The following is a 20,376-nucleotide window of genomic DNA, read 5'->3' on the forward strand; positions in this document are numbered from 1 at the left end:
AATTTTAACCATACTTGAGCACATCAGAATGTCCAACTTTTAGCAGTCTCCATGTAGATTGTAGTACCACTCTATTTCTTTATGCAGCAAGTAATGAAAGTTTTCTTTTATGTGTTTGTGTGGGTGTGTTTTTCTTTAATCTGTTTTAGGATGGAGCTGTAGTTACACCCTCCAGACCTTTAGGTGACACCCTAACAGTCAGTGAGGCAGAAACAGATCCTGGAGATGGCCTGGGCAGGACTGACTGTAGCAGTGGAGATGCTTCTCGGCCCAGTAGTGACAATGCAGATGTAAGTATTCAGTGTTCTAAATCTTTTTTCTTCTGTATTCTTCTTTACAGACCCTTTCTAGATTTGATTTTAAGTGACGTGAGTTAGAGGTGTCTTAGCACTTTTTACCATCCACATTTTTAATATACCAATTTGATAAACAGAAATCTGGATACTGTTGTATATAAGCTTTTAATTCCAGAGTTCACTTTTTCCCTTGAACACCCATTGCCAACTGTTTCTTTTACAGGGATGGAATTTCCCAGCAGGCATCTTGTTCGTGGGTAGAGAAGTTACTAATGCCAGTGCATTCTTACTGAACCGAGAGACCAACTGTTGATATCTTTAAGAGCATGTTAATATTCCATTTGTGGTCAGAGTGACTCAGTCTTGAATCATGGGGCACTTTGCCATTACCAAGAGGAAAAACCTTAGTCCTGTTAGATAGGCTTCAGTTAATAGCCCAGGTTTAGTAACAGCACTTTCTTGATTAACCCAGAAACTGCCAGATGAACATGAGTATCTGTTAAGACGATAATAAAACATTTTAAGCTGAATATGATGTAGCACCATAGACATATGAATACTTAAAAGCTAAGTTCAGTATTATTTACTCAACAATACTTTGTAAATTGTATGCAGTGATAGGAATAATGACTTAAATGTAGATCACCCTCTTTAAAAGTGATGAGGGAAGTTGTCTGAACGAATGTTTTGTAATTGTGGGTCATGAAATCAATTTTGTGGGTTATATTTCTTTAAAAAAAAAAAGAATAGGAAATACAGTGCTTTGCATATAGAAGAGATGTCACTTCTTGGGACTTCTGTTACATATACACACATCTACTATTTAACAATGTGAAGTTTCTCTCTTATTGAAGGTTGTTGGGATGGGGGTTGTTTTGTTTTGTTGTTTTTTAAAAAGGAATCCATGGTCTAAGCCATAAGTCAGGCTGTCTCTTGAGGCTTAGGCCCAATGACCCAGTTCCTCATCCAAAAAACAAACTGAGGATTTGTGGGTTTTTATTTACTTATTTATTTATTTTTGAAAGATGGTGATAGGAGTCTCGTGATTGGGTTAGCTAAAGGTTTTAATGGAAAATTTCAGTTTAGGCTCAAGGAAAAAATGGTAATAGCTAATATTTGTTGGGTATATATCGCATACACAGTGATGTGTTTTATGTTCCTTAGTTAATTCTCAGAACAGCCTTATGAAATAGTACCGTTGTTACTGTAACTTTACAAAAGAAAAAATTGAGTTAATTAACTTTAACAAAGGGAGTTAACTTTCCACACTTATTCAGGCAATAGGTAATCTACTTCTGCCTAGCTCCAAAATACCAGTAATCTAAATATAAACAAGAGCACTGAGGTATGAAAATGCAAAACATTTTGAGAGAGCAGTGAAAATTTTAGGGCAACCTGGTGTATTAGGGTTATAGATGAAATGGCTAGAGATTATCTTAGAAGCCAAATCATGAGTCCAGGTTATAAAGGGCTTCAGCTTGTTCTAGCAGTACATACTGCTTTTGGGAATGCTTCTCGTACTCTTCTTTTTGTTTTACTGCCACGTCTCCTCTCTGTTTTCATGGCTTGTCCCTACCATGAGATGGGAAGTTCCTTGAGAGCAGAGGGACTGTCTTGTCTGACTTTATGTTTCCAAAGTGTAGCAAATTGTAGGCATTCAGAGCAAATGATACGAATGAGAAATTTGAATTTTATCTTGTATTTAGAGGAATGTTGCAATAAAACATGTGACTTAGAAATATAATCTTATAAAAGAGCGAGTTGTCGGCTGGGCGCAGTGGATCACGCCTGTAATCCCAGCACTTTGGGAGGCCGAGGCAGGCCAGTCACAAGGTCAGGAGTTCAAAACCAGCCTGGCCAACATAGTGAAACCCTGTCTCTACTAAAAATACAAAAAAAATTAGCTGGGTGTGATGGCACATGCCTGTAATCTCAGCTGTTCTGGAGTCTGAGGCAGGAGAATTGCTTGAACCAGGTAGGCGGAGGTTGCAGTGAGCCAAGATCGCGCCATTGCACTCCAGCCTGGTTGACAGAGCAAGACTCCGTCTCAGGGGTGGGTAAAAAAAATAGTGAATTGTTGAGTATAGAAATAGGCATTCCGGTCAATTAAGACTGTTTGACATGTAACTGATACTTAGTATTTGAATAAACGAAATCAATTAATAAAGTGGACTTTATTTTGCATGCAGAAGACAGGCACCATCAGAAACGTATCTGGGGAAAATGATTTGGAGTAAAGAGGGAGATCTGTAGGAAAAGAAGACTGCTTGGCTTAATAGGAACTTTAATAAATGTGTGCTGAATGGATAATAGTTAGCATTTATTCAATAACTACTTTGTGCCAGAGGTTGTATCCAATGCTTTACAGATACTCTTTTTTAACACTCATAATAATCTTAAAAAAATAGTATCACCATTTCATTGATGAGGAAACTGAGGCCAAATAAATAACTGAATATCATGGAAATCCAAGTGAGAAATGATAAAGTCCAAGCTAGGCTGTCTTCTGAACACATAACACACAGGTTTAATTTCTACAAGTGTCCATTTGAGACTAAAGATGTGTTGCTTTTAGCTTATGGATTTCCATGTTTGTTTCAATTGTGTTGTAAGTATGGAGGAATCAGTCTGCTTTTGTTGTTGTTGTTGTTGTTGTTTTAACAGTACTTTGAATTACTGTTTTACATTTTATCTTTTGAATCAGTTCTTTTAACTTTTTCATTGTCTCCTCATTTTTGTAAAATAATTTCCTGGTGGTTTTGTGAAAGTCCCTACTTTTGCTTACCTTGGAGAAGGCATTAAAGAATGCCCTGATACCCAGTTCTCACAAGAGAAGCAACTTGATAACAAATCATCATCTAAAATTCAGAGCATCTCTCCTTTTGATTTTTCAGTTTGTGAGTGATATTTTTGAAAAACTATTTATCTTGGAAAATTTTTAAACATATTCAAAAGTAAAGACTAACATAATCCTCCTCAGGTCCCTGAGAACCTAGCCTTAGCAGTTTTGTTTGTACCCGCTATTCCTTACATCCTCGAGACACTGGATTAAAGTAAATCCAAGGCATTAGTTTAATAATATGTCTCTCTCTAAGAGATAAGTTTTTAAAATATAGCTATAATATTCTTATTAAATCCTAAGAATTAATATTTTCTCAATACACAGTTTTATTACCTTGTTTTATAATGATCTTTTTATAGTTTATTTGATTCAGGATCCAGTCAAGGCTTTCATATTGCCATTGGTTGATAAGTCATTTTAAGTCTTTATAATTTATAATAGTTTCCTTCTTTTTTTTCCTTGGCCATTTTTTTGTTGTTGTTGTTAAAGAAATTGGGTCATATGTTCAGTAAAACAGCCCATTTTCTAATTATATTTTCATGGTGTCGTATGACATGTTACTTTATCTAGATTTTCTGAAAACTCCCAGTTAAATCTACAAGTCTTGGTCACGTTAGGTTTGATAGTTGTTATTTGGAATAATTCATGGATGATATTGTGTACATCTCGTTATATCACATCAGGATGTGAATGGCTGTCTTACTGTGGTTGTAAGCTTAAGGTGTTTAGGTGATGTCAGCATGATTTCCTTCATTATAATGTTCCCTATCAAATAGCTTTTATGAAATGTTTTCACATGCCATTCGTGATCAGAATGCCTAGATCCATTGTTTAATTCTGAGTTTCAAAAGGTTATTATTATAATTTTGTCATTATTTCTGTATTTATTACATGGAGTTGTGTTACAAGAAATGATTTCCCTTACTAGCTAATAGGTTACCCTAAAATATAGCTTATGCAGAAAATGTAGGGTAAATACTTCCCTTGATTCTTTTCAGAAGAGTCTTTTCAGGAGAGATGATACTTTTACAAACCCAAAGGTGACAAGTGGGAAGGGTATGTGTGTAATATTTTGAACTCACGGATTTCCGTATGAGTTACTCTTTTTTTTTGTTGGTGGGAACCCTCTCAAATTTTCTCCTGTGTTCTTTTGACATGCCCCTCCAATATCTTTAATAGCTTTCTTGATTTTTGTGACAGAATTATTCTAATCTTTTATATATCTTGTCCAAGACCTGAAAGTCATTCATTTCTCCAAGGTGGGGCATACATTTGAAACTGCTGTTTTCTCTTGGTGGCAGAAATATCTTGTGATACCACCAAGATATCTGGGTACATGCATAGGTAAAATGTATCTTCCCTGTTGGCATTCGTTAGGTCTCTGCTTCCTCATTTTTGGTTGCTCTAAAGAATGTCTCCCATTGCTTTGGGGTGTTCCTCATCTCCCCAAAGTGAGTTTCTGCGTCCCATATGGTTTATATTTTATACAGTCCATTCTCAGTATTTGTGGGCAGCATCTGTGGATTCAGCCAACCGTGGATCACAATATTCAGGAATAGAAATGCATCTGTAATGAATATGCACAGACTTTTTTCCTAGTCATTATCCCCTAGACAATACAGTGTGACAGCTATTTGTACAGCATTTACACTGTATCAGGTATTATAAGTAATCTAGAGATGATTTAAAATACATAGAAGATTTGCATAGGTTATATGCAAATACTATACCATTTTATATCAGGGACTTGAGCAACCATTCCCCCACAAATACTGAAGAACAACCGTATTAGGTATTATATAATACCATATAAATGTATTAAAATCCACCTTTCACATGAAGGGAGTAACAGAATAGTAGAAGCTTAATTGTACTCATAAGTAGGGCAAAATGCTTTTAACTTGAATAGAAAGGATAGTTTGAGAAGGTAAGGGTTAAGGAAGATAAATAGAGTTTGATTTTGGCCGGGCGCGGTGGCTCACACCTGTAATCCTAGCACTTTGGGAGGCCAAGGCGGGCGAATTATGAGGTCAGGAGATTGAGACCATCCTGGCTAACACAGTGAAACCCTGTCTCTACTAAAAATACAAAAAATTATTTGGGCATGGTCGTGGGTGCCTGTAGTCCCAGCTACTTGGGAGGCTGAGGCAGGAGAATGGCGTGAACCTGGGAGGCGGAGCTTGCAGGGAGTCGAGATCATGCCACTGCACTCCAGCCTGGGTGACAGAGCGAGACTCCATCTCCAAAAAAAAAAAAAGAGTTTGATTTTGACATAATGAGTTTGAGGTATGCAATATATCTAGTAATTTGGTAGAAAGTAACCTCCAGGCCTGGAGATTAGGTAAAATTGTTTTGTTGACTCTGTATTGTTTATCAACATAAAACTGAAAAGGTGAGAGAGTAAGTGACTTGTCGAAGTAAAGAAAAGGTAGCAGAACCAAGTATTTTATGAAAGATATTTAGTAGTTGTAAATACAAATATGAAATTCAGAGCAATTTTTTTTCACACTTTTTTCCCTCTTCTCCTTTTGGTGTGCCTATTGAAATGAACTGAAGATCTTGTTTTTTTTTATTAGAGTCCCAAGAGTGGCCCCAAAGAGAGGATTTATCTAGAGGAAAACCCAGAGAAAAGTGAAACAATTCAGGACACTGTGAGTATGAAATCCATGCAATGATAGTGCTATCTTTAGCTTTCCTTATACTTAAAGTATGATATAGACACATCTGATGTTTACATATTTTATTTTTTATTTTTTGGAGAAAAAATTAAATTTATTAAAGAAAATTAATAAAGATTTGAATAAGTCAAGAGCTATTCCATGATTAGTAAGTATTATTAGGTTCTTAGTATTTGTCGTGGTGGTAACATAAAATGTACTAGTTTAACCATTTTTAAGTGTACAGTGGCATTAAGTATATTCACATTGTTGTGCGACCATCACTGCCAACCATCTTCTCCAACTGCAACTTGGTACCCAGTAAACACTAAATCTACATTTCCCCCTTCCCCTGGCCCCTGGCAGCCACCATTCTACTTTCTGTCTCTATGAATTTGACTACTTTAGATACTCAGGTAAAAAGAATGATACAATGTTTATCCTTTCATGACTGACTTCTCTCACTTAGCATATGTCTTCAGCTTTCATCCATGTTGTAGCATGTATCAGAATTTCTTTCCTTTTTGAGACCAAATCATATTCCATGACATGTATATATACCACGTTTTGTTTGTCTGTCTGTCAGTGGGTACTTAGATTGTTTCCACTTTTTGGCTATTGTGAATATGCTGCCTTGCCTTCAGTTTTTGTGGGTGTTTATCAAGAAGTAGACTTGCTCGATCTTACATATTCTTAATTGCATGCTTTTAAGCATTCTCATTTTATTTTCTAATTAGGTTTGTTTACAGTTGTGGAGTAAAAGATACAACAGCATTTTGTAATGTTTTTATTGTCAGCAACATAAGGACTATCGAAAAATCAGAGACATTAAATCATTATAAAATCAAAATTGTCTGACTACTGCTCTAAATAATTTATGTTATTTCACCTGATTTCTTTTTCTTTTTTTTTCTTTTTGTAGAGAGGGATTTCGCCATGTTGGCCAGGCTGGTCTCAAACTCCTGACCTCAGGTGATCCACCCGCCTCAGCCTCCCAAAGTGCTGGGATTATAGGCATGAGCCACAGTGCCCAGCCAGTTTCACTTGATTTCTTTTTTTTGGAATTATTAAAGCCTTGAGGTTAAAGAAAATAATAAGAGTTATTAAAAGGCAGAATGTGTTTAGGAGACTCAATATGTAGTGTTGCAATACAAGGAGGAAAAACTACATATACTTATTATTCACTCAGTTTAAAACTTGTGGATCTGTTTATATAGCTTCAGCTATAACTGCTATAACTGCTGTACACATGACTCTCAAATCATAGGCCCACCTTTCTTTGCTGAACTCCATCCAGATCTTGCAATGTTAAACTGCTGTCAGATTTAAGCCAAACTCATTTTTTTCCTATTTCTTCCAAAATTTTTATTCCCCATTGCTATATGGTCTTTAATTTTAGTACTTACGGTCTTCAGACATCCTGTATGTATGTATGTATTTATGTATGCATATATTTGTATATGTATATATGTATGAATGAGACAGGGTCTTACTCTGTCACCCAAGCTGCAGTACAGAGGTTAACTGTAACCTCAAACTGCTGGGCTCAAACTGTTCACCCACTTTAGTCTCCCAGGTAGCTAAGACTATAGACACATGCCACCATGCCTGGCTAATTTATTTTGGCTTTTTTTAGAGTGGATCTCTTTGTTTTTCCCAGGCTGGTTTCAAAATCCTGGCCTCAAGTGATCCTCCCTCCTTGACCTCCCAAAGTGCTGAGATTACAGGCCTGAGCTACTATGCCCAGCACCGATGTTTATTATTTTATATATTAATGCCTCTGTACTGCCGTTTTTGTGCTGAATCCAACTTTGTGAGTTGACAAATGGAGGAGCTATTGCATGGGGAACTATCTGCCAATCTACAGTTTATTCTTAGAATTTTGGTATCTTTGTTTCTGTAGCAGTGTTTGTGAGATTACTTGATGATTTTAGAGTATTTTATCAGTGATTTTTCAACCATGGACATTTGACAGATGTCTGGAAACATTTTTGATGTCTAGGGCTTTGAGGCTGCAGTTGGCATCTGGTGGGCCCACAGAGGTCAGGGATGCTGCTAAACGTCTTAGAATGCACAGGCTAGCCCCTACAACAAAGAATTCTCTGGCCCAAAATATTAACAGTGCCACAGTTGAGAAAACCTGAATTATACATTTATGAAAATTAATTAAAAATGAAAAAATAGAGTTCGATGATAGCCTTCAATTATGTATCATTAATGGAAATCTTGGGTTAGTACTTCTCAGGTATATTAACCTCTCTTCTAACTTTGTATTATCATTTCTGCTCTTATTTTTCCTTTGTCCTATTGTCTTCATTCACTTTTTCTTTAATTTTTTAATTGTAACCATTTATGTAAGCCCAACTTTATTTTTTTCTGTAAGAAGTTCTAAGTATGTATGAATTAATAAAAGAAGTTACAAAAGTGTACAGAAAGTGTTAGAGTCAGACAACCAAGTGTATAGTGAGCAAAGGATATTTCCTGTTTCCAAGGGAAATGGTTTTTCCCCCACCCAAAAAAAAAAAACCGTTGTTGTGGTCATTTTCTCTGCCAGAGTGATTCATGGCCTTGAGAATTTGTGAACCCCTACTTTGAAAATAAAGTACTTCAACGGAAATAAAACGAAATCTCACCATTTAAGTGAATCATGTCTTTTTGATGGGTTGGCTTTATTCTTTTTCTAAATTTGACCACCAGATAATTTTTCTGTGTCTTTTCCCTGAATGTTGCCAGGACACTCAATCACTTGTCGGAAGTCCCTCAACCCGTATAGCACCTCATATTATTGGAGCAGAAGATGATGATTTTGGTACTGAACATGAACAGGTGATGACTTTTTTCTTTCTAAAAAATAAATTATTACTTTTCTGCAATGTCTGATTTGTTGCAAAAATGAACACTTTGTGGAGATTAAGATAACATTTGTAAGGATTTGAAGCTAAATCTTAGAACCAGTAGCTCCTTGGGTTAATTGCTTATTTTAGCTTTGAACAATAGAAATGACCTTGCTTTTAAAGCCAGTGAGAGGCCATTAATTTATATTTAAGTACTTCATTTCTTTGGGGTTGAGTGTGTTTCTTAAAATAGTATTTTTTTTTTTTTAAATCACATCTCAGTTCATTGGTGGTATAAAGGAGTATGATTAGCTAGATTCTTGTCCTTGTATCTTGTGATCTTGCTAAATTCACTTATTATTTCTTGGTGCTTTTAAAAATAAATCTTTTGGAGTTTTCTACATAGATAAACATGTTGTGTATAGTTTTTATTTCCTTATTTTCAAGCTGTTTATCTTTTATTTCTTGTTCTTGGCTTTATTGCATTGGTAGGACTTCTAGTATGAGATTGAATTAGAGTGACAAGACATGCTTGCCTTATTCCTGATCTTAGGGAGAAAACAGCCTTTCATCATTAGGTATGATGTTAGCTGTAAGTATTTTTTAGAGGCTCTTTATAAGGTTAAAGGTTACTAGGTTAGGGAGTACTCCTGGTTTGCTGAGCGTTTTTATCATGACTGGATGTTGAATTTTGTTGAATAAGATTATTATGTAGTTTGCTGAGATCCGGCCACAGCACTCCAGCCTGGGCGACAGAGCAAGACTCCGTCTCAAAAAAAAAAAAATAAAAAAAAAAAAAAAAAAAAAAAAAAAAAAAAAAATTAAAAAAAAAAAAAAAAAAAAAGATTATTATGTAGTTTTTCTGATTGTTAATATGGTAAGTTACATTGATTGATATTAGAATATTAAACTAGTCTCACATTCCTGGAATGAACCCCAGTAGGTTATGATGTATTATCCCTTTGATATATTGTCGGTTTCAATTTGCCATTATTTTACTGAGGATTTTTTACATCTTTGTTGATGAGGTATATTGATGTATAGTTTTTCTTTTTGTAATACGTTTGTCTGGTTTGATAGTTGGGTAATGCTGGTCTTTAGAATGATTTGGGAATATGAAAATTGAGATGCTAGTTTACATTATTATTGTTTTCCGTGTTCAGTATATTTAGGGATTATACAAATATTCTAGGATTTATCTTACTTAAAATCATACAACTTCATTTCCCACCCTTTCTGCAATTAGCCCAGAAGAAAAGAATAAACAACTATTTTATGATTGGGCAAAAAGCCTTTCACTACATTTCTAGAAATGTTGTTAGACTGTTTTTTACATACTGATTTGTATACATCCGAGCTACTTGGTAATCATCTCCTAAATTTCCATTCTCCCAAAGTGGTCTTTCTTCTGACCTATCCCCAAGAGATGGTTAATGTTCAGAGAAAGAGATTCCATAGCTTCTGTTGCTAATAAACTTTAGTGAAATTTTTTAAATCTTGAATTTTTTATAGGGAGATCAAAGTGAAATTTGGATAGCTATGTTCAATTGAGCCTACTTTGCATTTAGTATTTGTATGTTGGAGTTACTGATGCATAATCATTTCTTCCTCTAGATCAATGGACAGTGCAGCTGTTTCCAGAGCATTGAATTACTAAAATCTCGCCCGGCTCATTTGGCTGTTTTCTTACACCATGTAGTTTCACAATTTGACCCTGCAACTTTGGTAATATATTTTACAATCTAGCAAATTCAGAGTTCTTCTGTTGATTCATATGCCATAGAACTTTTCCTATCTATACGATGAGTGGGCAGACTTCTTTCAGTTTTCCATATAAAGGCAGATATGAAAGATAATTAAAACATTATTTTTTAAGCACTTGATTATATAGTAATAACTACATTGTTTATGGTAACCTACCTGTTCCAAACATTCCTACTCAATGATGACCTAGCAAATTACATTTTTCATGGTTCCTCATTTTGTCTTTTTCATTCCTGTCTCCACTACAGCTCTGTTATCTCTATTCAGACCTGTATAAACATACCAATTCCAAGGAAACTCGTCGCATCTTCCTTGAGTTTCATCAGTTCTTTCTAGATCGATCAGCAGTAAGTTGCCAAGTTAATGTTGTAATCTTTGCCTTAGTACATGGAATTATTGGCCTCCTGCTTCCAATCTTCCCTCCTATGTTTTTGGATTTTATTGTGCTTTATCACACCTGTATTATATTTCAATTATTGATAACTCTAAACTGTTTTTTTATCATTTCTAAATTAGTTTAGGCATGTGAATTCTCACAGTAGGTTTTAGGGGATATATACACACACACACATATGTATATATTTGTGTTTTTTTTGCATGTGTACAATTAGAGTAAGGAAATGAAGGGAATACATATGATATTACATATATATTAAGACCCAAGGAGTAATACTTGAATAACTGAACTCTGGGTGGCCTCTTTGAAGTTTAGAGGCATAATTTTTACTAAAAAGTAGCAGAAAAGATTATGCTTACACTGAAATAAATGCTGATAATGTTTTACTTTGTCATTAAAAGTGTTAATAAGATTTTTAAAGTAGTAAGTTTCATTGTTAGTCTTGTTACAGGTAAATAGCACCTAGCCCTTAATGCATCCTGGATGATCATGCTGCAGGTCCCTAGTCCTTTCACATTTGCAGTTCCCTTAGATGACTGCTTCATACTTTTTCCCCCCTAAAACCTCCATCTCTTCCTTTCCCTAGTCCTTTCTCAGCTGATAACTTTGACCTTGTTGTTTCTCTCAGAAATTTAAAGTATATAGAAGAGAACTTCTACCAGATGTATCATCTGCCTCCATTATACCATACCATGTACTCTACTCTTTCTCCTGATGCTATGGAGTGATTGTCCATCTTTTTTTTCTTTTCTTTTTTTTTTTTTTTTTTGAGACAGAGTCTTGCTCTGTTGCTCAGGCTGGAGTACAATGGCACAATTGCCCCTCACTGTAGCCTCTGTCTCCTGGGCTCAAGTGATCCTCCTGCCTCAGCCTCCCAAGTAGCTGGGACTACATGTGTACACCACCATGCCTGGCTAATTTTTGTACTTTGTAGAGATGGGGTTTTGCCATATTGCCCAGGCTGGTCTTGAACTCCTAGGCTCAAGCAATCTGCCTGCTTCATCCTCTCAAAGTGCTGCGATTACAGGCATGAGCCACTGCACCTGGCCTCGATTCTCCATCTTTTATCTAAGGCCAGCTCTGCCCCAGTTTACAGTGTATTTCCTTATACCTACTCAGAGACCTTACTTTAACAATTATCCTCGCTTCTCCTGCATCATCGGTTTTATATTTTCTACAGATAATTATTCACATCAGTGTGCAAACATTGTTATTTTCCCTTTCTAAAAACGAACACACAAACATATTGGCACTACTTCTCCCTCCAGCTCCTGTCCCATTTTCTTTGTATTCCTTTACAAAATTGTCTATACATTTTCACATTCAATTACCTACTTAGTGACTTTCCTAACCAACCTACTTAAAATCTCAACCCTTTCACTTTCTGTCACTTTTTCTGTTATTTTTATCCATAGAACTTTTATTTATTTAGTTAGTTAGTTTATACAATCAGTGTTCTGTACCTGCAGCTTCCACGGATTCAAACAACCATGGTTGGAAATATTCAAGGAAAAAAACAAAAGCCAATACCACAATAAAAAATGAAACAAATTTTTAAAAATACAGTATAACAACTATTTGCATAGCATTTACATTGTATTAGGTATTATAAGTAATCTAGAGATTTAAAGTATACAGCAGGATGTGCATAGGGTATATGCAAATACAATGCTATTTTGTATAAGGGACTTGAGAGTTTGCTGATTTTAGTATCCTTGGAGGTTCCTAGAACCAATACCCCATGTGTATATCAAGGGATGACTATATTCTTACTCTCCTACCTGAATATAAGCTTTATTAGGCCAGATATTTTTGTTCTGTTTGTTCACTGCTGTGTGCCTAACACTGAACAGTTCCTGGGACATAGTGGGGTCATTTAGGTATGGTTAAATGAGTTAGAGTTCTGATCATACTCCCATTGTTTAAAATATTGTATTATTTTTATTAAAATAATTTACTTTCCTAAAAAAATGACAATATATTGAAGTATGTTTGAATTTTGCATTTCTTAAGAGGGCACCAAGCTAAGTCAAAACTTTATATTTTGCTACTCATGATCTGTATATCAATATTAAAGTATAAGAAGAATCCTTACACTTTGATTTGCTAATTATACTTTTATGCTACCGCTCACATTTATTTCATATAAACACCATCATACACAAATGAGCTTTTATTACTTTTTTGCACTTGAGCTAGAAATGCTTTTAAGAAAGTTGACTTGAGCTACTGCCTGTCAAAGAGAAAGTTTTAAAATCCATTTCACTTTTCTTCAAATGAATATAAAGGGATCTTACAATTTTTAGCAGTGACTTATTTTCAAATTTAAAACTTCAGATCTCATAGGACTTGTTTAAATTCTGAAATTATATGACTTAAATAGGTATACAATACAAAATAAGCAGGAAGAGGTTAAGATCTTTTCTCTTAATGCAAAATAATAAAGTTTTCCCTTCCGGTAGTTAGGGGTTAGGGGAAAACAACAGTCTGGTAATTATTATGCAAGTATTATGGGGAAAATCCTAGCTAGGAATAAGTAAATTCTAAGACAGTCACCTTATTTGGTTCAGTAGGAAGAACTATAGATTGTTACTGGAGATTTAAAACTCTAAAAACTCAATATTTTCTCACTGGGAGTGTGACATTGTGAGGGTTCTTAAACTTTACGTAGGAAAACGATTAGGAATATTATTGGTCTTCAGAATGAGCATCTCAAATATAGGAAAGAAAAATCATGGCTATATGTGAGAACGTTTTTCATATGATAATATACACATAATTTAGGTTTTACCTATATTGATCTAAATGATGTATAACTGATTATATTGACCAATGATTCTAGGAAGCCAAAGCCAGTATATTCATTAGGGTAAGTGTGTCACAGAAGCATTCAGTCACCTAGCTAAACGACTGTAGACATTTCCTTTATAGCATGATCCTTGGGAAAAGGGCTTATTTTCAAGTTTAAATAATAGAATGTTCTGGTGCTGTGAAACATGAATGAATAAATGAGCTTGTACTTGATTATGCTTGTAGAGTGGGTATCCAAGTTGTATCCCCTTACTTTACACAAGTACTTATGTACATCTTGAAATATCTTTGGTGTTGTTACACCTTTTGTTTGCATTTCATTTTAGCACCTGAAAGTTTCTGTTCCTGATGAAATGTCTGCAGATCTAGGTAAGCTTGGAGCACTGACATCGTGGAGAATTACATCTTAATAGATACGTAGCTCAGCTCATCTGTAAAGGTTTTGTCTGTCACATGGTGACTAGTTGATCACCTGAATCACAATAGAAAAAGAGTCTATAATACATTGAAGAATAAATGAGGCCAGGCGTAGTGGCTCATGCCTGTAATCCCAGCACTTTGGAAGGCCAAGGTGGGTGGATTATCTGAGGTCAGGAGTTCGAGACCAGCCTCGCCAACATGGTGAAACCCCGTTTCTATTGAAAATACAAAAATTAGCTGGCATGATGGTGCATGCCTGTAATCCCAGCTACTTGGGAGACTGAGGCAGGAGAATTGCTTGAACATAGGAGGCAGAGGTTGCAATGAGCCGAGATCACGCCATTAACACTCCAGCCTGGGTGACGAGCAAAACTCTGTTTCAAAAAAATAATAATAAATAAAAGAGTAAATGAAATCAGAATTCTGGGATGAAATATACGAACTGCCCTGAAGAACTTCTCTTTGGCAAATTTCAACTTAAATTTATACAAAATAGCATTAATATGTTGCCAATTGTATGTTGCCCACAACATACCTTTAGATAACATAATTCCTTTCATTTATGAAGAAAAGAGAAGACCTGAGCTCATTCCTGAGGATCTGCATCGCCACTATATCCAAACTATGCAAGAACGAGTCCATCCAGAGGTTCAAAGGCACTTAGAAGATTTTCGGTAAGCTTAGTGGTAGATAGAATTTTATATGATTATTCTAAATTAATTTTTTTAGGTAAGAAAAAGTTACACTTTAAATACTTAGCTTAGCACTAGATAAACCATATAGTCTTATTGTTATTAAAACATAGTGAACATCTGGAGCCAAAAGGTTAGAGTGGAACTAAGAGTCCAGACTCTCCATTCCAGGCACCTTCAGGATCTGAGCTCAGGGCTGTGTCTGTGCTAAGTGTGTTCCTTTAAGATATTGTATGTGTTCTTGGAGTCATTGCTTCTAGAATTTTTTCCTCTGGCGTCCTAGATGACATGGACCCGTAAGTGGAAAAGTGACATTTTTCCTGTTCCTAGGAATCGTAGCTATGGAGACTGTGATGAAACGTCCCCAGAGTGAGGTAGTTTTTCTTTAGGCTACCTCAGGAAACTTCTCTATTCCCTTTAGGCAGAAACGTAGTATGGGACTGACCTTGGCTGAAAGCGAGCTGACTAAACTTGATGCAGAGCGAGACAAGGACCGGTTGACTTTGGAGAAGGAGCGGACATGTGCAGAACAGATTGTTGCCAAAATTGAAGAAGTATTGTAAGTAATAGAAGTATATGTGGAAATGCCCTCTCTACTGAGATGCTACTTACGCTTGAAGTACCCTTTGGGCAAGTTTAGCAAAGCTATCAGATTGTGTCTGTGGAGCCATTTATTTTGTCACAGTACTTGAGAAACTGAAATTTTTTTTTCTTTTTTCTAATATTTTATTTTAGGTAAATTTCTTGTGTTCCTTTTTCTGGGTCTTGGTAAATGGGTAACTCTAAAACTTTTAATCAGTGATCAAAAACAGGTTGATTAATTATTTTTAATGTATAGGCCTTGGAAATATTTCTTGCCATGAAACATATACAGTTGGGGACATGAGGGTGAAACAGATATGGTTCTTTAGGGGATCAGGGTTCTTTTGGTATTTTATTCTAGGGTGTGGCCCAAAGCATTTGACTCTGTTCTGTTATTTCAGCTATCTGAGTTAATAACAATTTTTAAGGCCAGGCATGGTGGCTCACACCTGTAATCCCAGCACTTTGGGAGGCTGAGTGGGCAGATTACTTAAGGCCAAGAGTTCGAGACCAGGCTGGCCAACATGGTGAAACCCCATCTCTACTAAAAACCCAAGAATTAGCTAGGCATGGTGGCGCACTCCTGTAATCCCAGCTACTCAGGAGGCTGAGGCACGAGAATCACTTGCACCTGGGAGTTGGAGGTTGCAGTGAGCCAGGATCATGCCATTGCACTCCAGCCTGGGTGGCAGAGTGAGACTCTGTCTCAAAAAAATAAGTTAATTAAACTTTCATATTTCATTTTTAAACTTTTTTTTTTTTTTTTTTTTAGGATGACTGCTCAGGCTGTAGAGGAAGATAAGAGGTAACATAACTTTTTTTTCATAGAATTTTAAGAAAAAAAGAAGCTATGTTTTTTCCTTTCGGCCCTAAATTACAATTTATTTCTTTTAATTTACAAATACAGTTTGTGGTCTCCCTCTGGTGGCTTGTATGTTATTTGACTAATACTCTAATGCTGTCCTGAGTAGAATTCTCTTCTCTGTGCCATGACTAGATAGTTCTTTAGTTTTTGTTTGATTCATTTCAGTAAGTCTAACCTTGGGGTTTTGGAAATCATTTGATGTCTTTATTCTACCAGCCCTCCCTTCTCAGAAGTCTTAATTTTACTTCATCCTTTCTCCTCCAGTTCCACCATGCAGTATGTTATTCTCATGTATATGAAGCATTTGGGAGTAAAAGTGAAAGAGCCTCGAAATTTGGAGCACAAACGGGGTCGTATTGGATTTCTTCCCAAAATCAAGGTGAGACTGAAATAATGTAATACTGCGTTCAGACCTCAGGGCTTCTTTACGTTTGGGTGCAGTGTCTTCCATTGTCTTAGTATTTACTTAATCAGCCAATTAATGCTAGTCATACAAACATTAATAAGATACTATCTCTGTTCTCAAGAAGCTCAAAATCTAGAGAGAAATCCAGATGTGTAAACTATTACTAGACAATGTGAAAAGTGAAATTAGCAGTTTAGAAAGAGTGCTATTTCTGATTCTCTTCATGCCTTATACTTTTCTTTTACTTTGCCTGAACTAAATACCCCCTGTGTTGCTACATAATTGTTGTCATGAACATCTTTAATGGCAGTAGAGGATTCTCTCAGTTTGTAATTATTTGTGTTTTTGTTTAGTGTTTACTAGATTGTAAAGCTGTATGAGTACAAGGACCTTCTTTATTATTGTATTCTCAACTATTAGTAAAATAGTTACTAATAATTATACTTAGTAAATATTTGTTGAATGGATGAATGAATTGTTTAGAATAAGTTCCTGGTAAATGTGCTATAAAACTACCCTTTGATTTTCCAAAGCTGTCAGTGATAAAGGGTTTGAAGAAAACATCTTGAGTCTGAGGTGTACACAGTACCGTGTGCGAACTTTTAATGAGTGCTCTGTGTGTGCGCACACACGTGCACGGGGTTTCATTTACATTTAACAATTTCTTTGAACTAAGCATTAGCATTACACTATGAAAATCGCAAAAGCAATTTACTCTGTTACATATCTCTTATTTTTTGTACTTCGACTCTAGCAAAGTATGAAGAAAGATAAAGAAGGGGAAGAAAAAGGGAAGCGAAGAGGATTCCCCAGCATCCTGGGACCCCCACGGAGACCAAGCCGTCATGACAACAGTGCAAGTATGTTGAAGTTTGAAGTGCTGCATTTTCACTATTTCAGACCCTCTTCACATCAGAGGCTTCTTTAGCTAAAATGAATTTCTGGAGAAAGGAGTTGTTAAGATGATTTTAGTGAACTCCCAACATGCCTTGTTTCCATTCAGTGTTATTTCTGAACTAGGTACCCCCTATGTTGCTACATAATTGTCATAAACATCTTTTGTGGGCTGGGCACAGTGATTCACGCCTGTAATCCCAGCACTTTGGGAGACTGAGGTGGGCAGATCACAAGTTCAGGAGATCGAGACCATCCTGGCTAACACAATGAAGCCCGTCTCTACTAAAAATACACAAAATTAGCCGGGCGCGGTGGCACATGCCTATAGTCCCAGCTACTTGGGAGGCTGAGGCAGAAGAATTGCTTGAACTTGGAAGGCAGAGGTTGCAGTGAGCCGAGATTGCACCACTGCACTCCAGCCTGGGCGACACTGGAGCCAGACTCTATCTCAAAAAAACAAAAAGAAAAGGGGAAAAAGAAAAAAAAATATTTAGTGGCAGTATTCTGTCAAATGTCCATAACGTAGTTTACTTACCTCTTCTGATTTTGTTTCCATTCAACTTGTGTTTGTTAAATTTTAAAAAAAAGTGTGTATAGATCTCTCCACCACACTGTTTAGTCTCTTTATACATATTTACTTAGTCTCCATACTTCTAAAATTTCTCCACCTCTCCATTGTACTTTATTTGCTGATTTCCCTTCCACCCCAGGCCCAATGAAGAGAGATCAGCCCACTTGAGATGGCTGCAGGAGAAATAGGGATGGTGGTACCATGGGGAAGGGTCATGTGATGGTTCTTATCTCAGGAAGTACCACATTTGAAAATACTGAAGCCAGGTGCAGTGGCTCTTGACTGTAATTCCAACACTTTGCGAGGTCAAGGCGGGAGGATCACTTGAGCCTGGGAGTTCGAGACCAGCCTGGGCTACATAGTGAGACCCTGCCTCTACAAAAACAACAGCCAAAATTAGCTGTGTATCATGGTGCGTGTGTGTCGTCCGAGCTACTTGGGAGGCGGAGGTAGTGTTGCTTTAGTCTGGGGAGTCAAGGCTGCCGTGAGCCGTCATCTCGCCACTAAGCTCCAGCCTGGGTGACAGAGTGAAACACTGTCTCAAAAAAAAAAAAAAAGATATTGGCATGGTAGGTGGTGTGAGTAGGATCGTGATAGTGAATGTCCCGCACATTGAGGAGTTCTCCCTCAAATGCCATTAGTGCCCCTTGTTGAGAAACACTGAGAAGGTGTGAAATTTTCAGAGGAAGTTAAAGAGATAGAGGATTTTACAGATGTTAACTGTGAGTTCCAAGGGATACAAAAGAAGAATTTCAGGAATTAGGGGTTAGATAAGGGTATAAAAAGCTGGGTGAGGGTGTAGAATGCTCTGGAGATTAAACACCTGAGTGGGAGTCTTTGGCTTCTTGTGGTGACTTTGTGAACAAGGATAATTAGCAGGATGGGGATTGGTCTGGATGGTCTTTGAGGTATATTATGATGATGAAGGTGTGAGTGTTAGGAGAGAACTGGGGTGGGAGCTTACTAAGAACTCACAGAAATAAAGACTTCATCTTCATTCTTACAAATGAACACAGCTCCATGTCTCTCAGTATTCCTCCTCCCTCTGTCCACCATTGTTCTCCTTCTTTTCTCATGACCCTTCTTCTTTCCCTGCATCTTCCTCTTCCTCACTTTCATCGTCTTGTCTCATCCCTCCTCCATCTCCCCATCTTTCTCGTCTACCTTCCTCTCCTTTTCTCCTCTTCTTCCTTCCTTCATCTGTCTGTCTGTCTGTTTCTCTGCATAACAATCCACTATATATATATATTTTTGGGTCTACCATGTTTCACACATTTTACCAGATTCTTTTACATTGTCCTTTTTTGCTTTTAGCTAATTTGCAATATAGATTATTTTATTTGTTTTATTTATTTATTTATTTTGAGATGGAGTCTCGCTCTTGTCACCCAGGCTGGAGTGCAGTGGCGCAATTTCGGCTCACTGCAACCTCTGCCTCCCAGGTTCAAGCGATTCTTCTACCTCAACATTCCAAGTAGCTGGGATTACAGGCACGTGCCACCACCACACCTGGCTAATTTTATTTATTTATTTATTTTTAATTTTTTTTTTTTTTGAGGTGGAGTCTCGCTCTGTCTCCCAGGCTGGAATGCAGCCGGGCGATCTCGGCTCACTGCAAGCTCCGCCTCCTGGGTTCACGCCATTCTTCTGCCTCAGCCTCCCGAGTAGCTGGGACTACAGGTGCCTGCCACCACGCCTGGCTAATTTTTTTGTATTTTTAGTAGAGACGGGGTTTCACCGTGTTAGTCAGGATGGTCTCGATCTCCTGACCTTGTGATCCGCCTATCTCGGCCTCCCAAAGTGCTGGGATTACAGGCGTGAGCCACCGCGCCCGGCCTTATGTATTTTTAATAGTCACAGAGTTTCACCATATTAGCCAGGATGGTCTCAACCTCCTGACCTCGTGATTCACCCACCTTGGCGTCCCAAAATGTTGGGATTATAGGCTTGAGCCACCACCCCAGGCCGCAATCCAGATGATTAACCACCATTTTCTGTTCAGTTGGCAGAGCCATGGAACTACAGAAGGCGCGCCACCCTAAGCACTTATCCACACCCTCATCTGTGAGTCCTGAACCTCAGGACTCTGCGAAGGTGCGCCAGAGTGGGTTAGCAAATGAAGGAACAGACGCTGGATACCTGCCTGCCAATTCCGTGTCTTCTGTGGCTTCAGGGGCCTCTTTTTCCCAGGAGGGAGGGAAAGAGAATGATACAGGTGAGCTAGTGCTGTAGTTCAGCTTAACTAAGCATCAAGATTTTAAACACACTAACTGAAAAATAGAGTGGCAAGTTAATCAAGACTAAATCCCAGTTTAATTTCATTTTAACATTTTAATATGCTA

At 37.1% G+C, this 20,376-nt stretch overlaps 1 protein-coding gene across 3 annotated transcripts in view; it reads left to right on the forward strand.

Annotated features, from left to right (window-relative positions):
- The window catches only part of ARHGEF12 (Rho guanine nucleotide exchange factor 12), a 148,826-nt gene that overhangs the window by 94,704 nt on the left and 33,746 nt on the right, over positions 1-20,376 (forward strand). For all 3 annotated transcript variants that reach the window (XM_025356038.1, XM_025356037.1, XM_025356039.1), the window contains 12 exons: positions 150-290; positions 5,715-5,789; positions 8,529-8,621; positions 10,244-10,354; positions 10,642-10,740; positions 13,928-13,970; positions 14,590-14,695; positions 15,135-15,272; positions 16,068-16,100; positions 16,425-16,539; positions 17,321-17,426; positions 20,037-20,249. In XM_025356038.1, coding sequence (XP_025211823.1) covers positions 150-290; positions 5,715-5,789; positions 8,529-8,621; positions 10,244-10,354; positions 10,642-10,740; positions 13,928-13,970; positions 14,590-14,695; positions 15,135-15,272; positions 16,068-16,100; positions 16,425-16,539; positions 17,321-17,426; positions 20,037-20,249 — 1,273 coding nt within the window. The remainder of the gene's footprint in view (positions 1-149; positions 291-5,714; positions 5,790-8,528; positions 8,622-10,243; positions 10,355-10,641; positions 10,741-13,927; positions 13,971-14,589; positions 14,696-15,134; positions 15,273-16,067; positions 16,101-16,424; positions 16,540-17,320; positions 17,427-20,036; positions 20,250-20,376) is intronic.

The sequence above is a fragment of the Theropithecus gelada genome, chromosome 14 (assembly GCF_003255815.1).
Source record: "Theropithecus gelada isolate Dixy chromosome 14, Tgel_1.0, whole genome shotgun sequence".
In the NCBI taxonomy this organism is placed as follows: domain Eukaryota; kingdom Metazoa; phylum Chordata; class Mammalia; order Primates; family Cercopithecidae; genus Theropithecus; species Theropithecus gelada.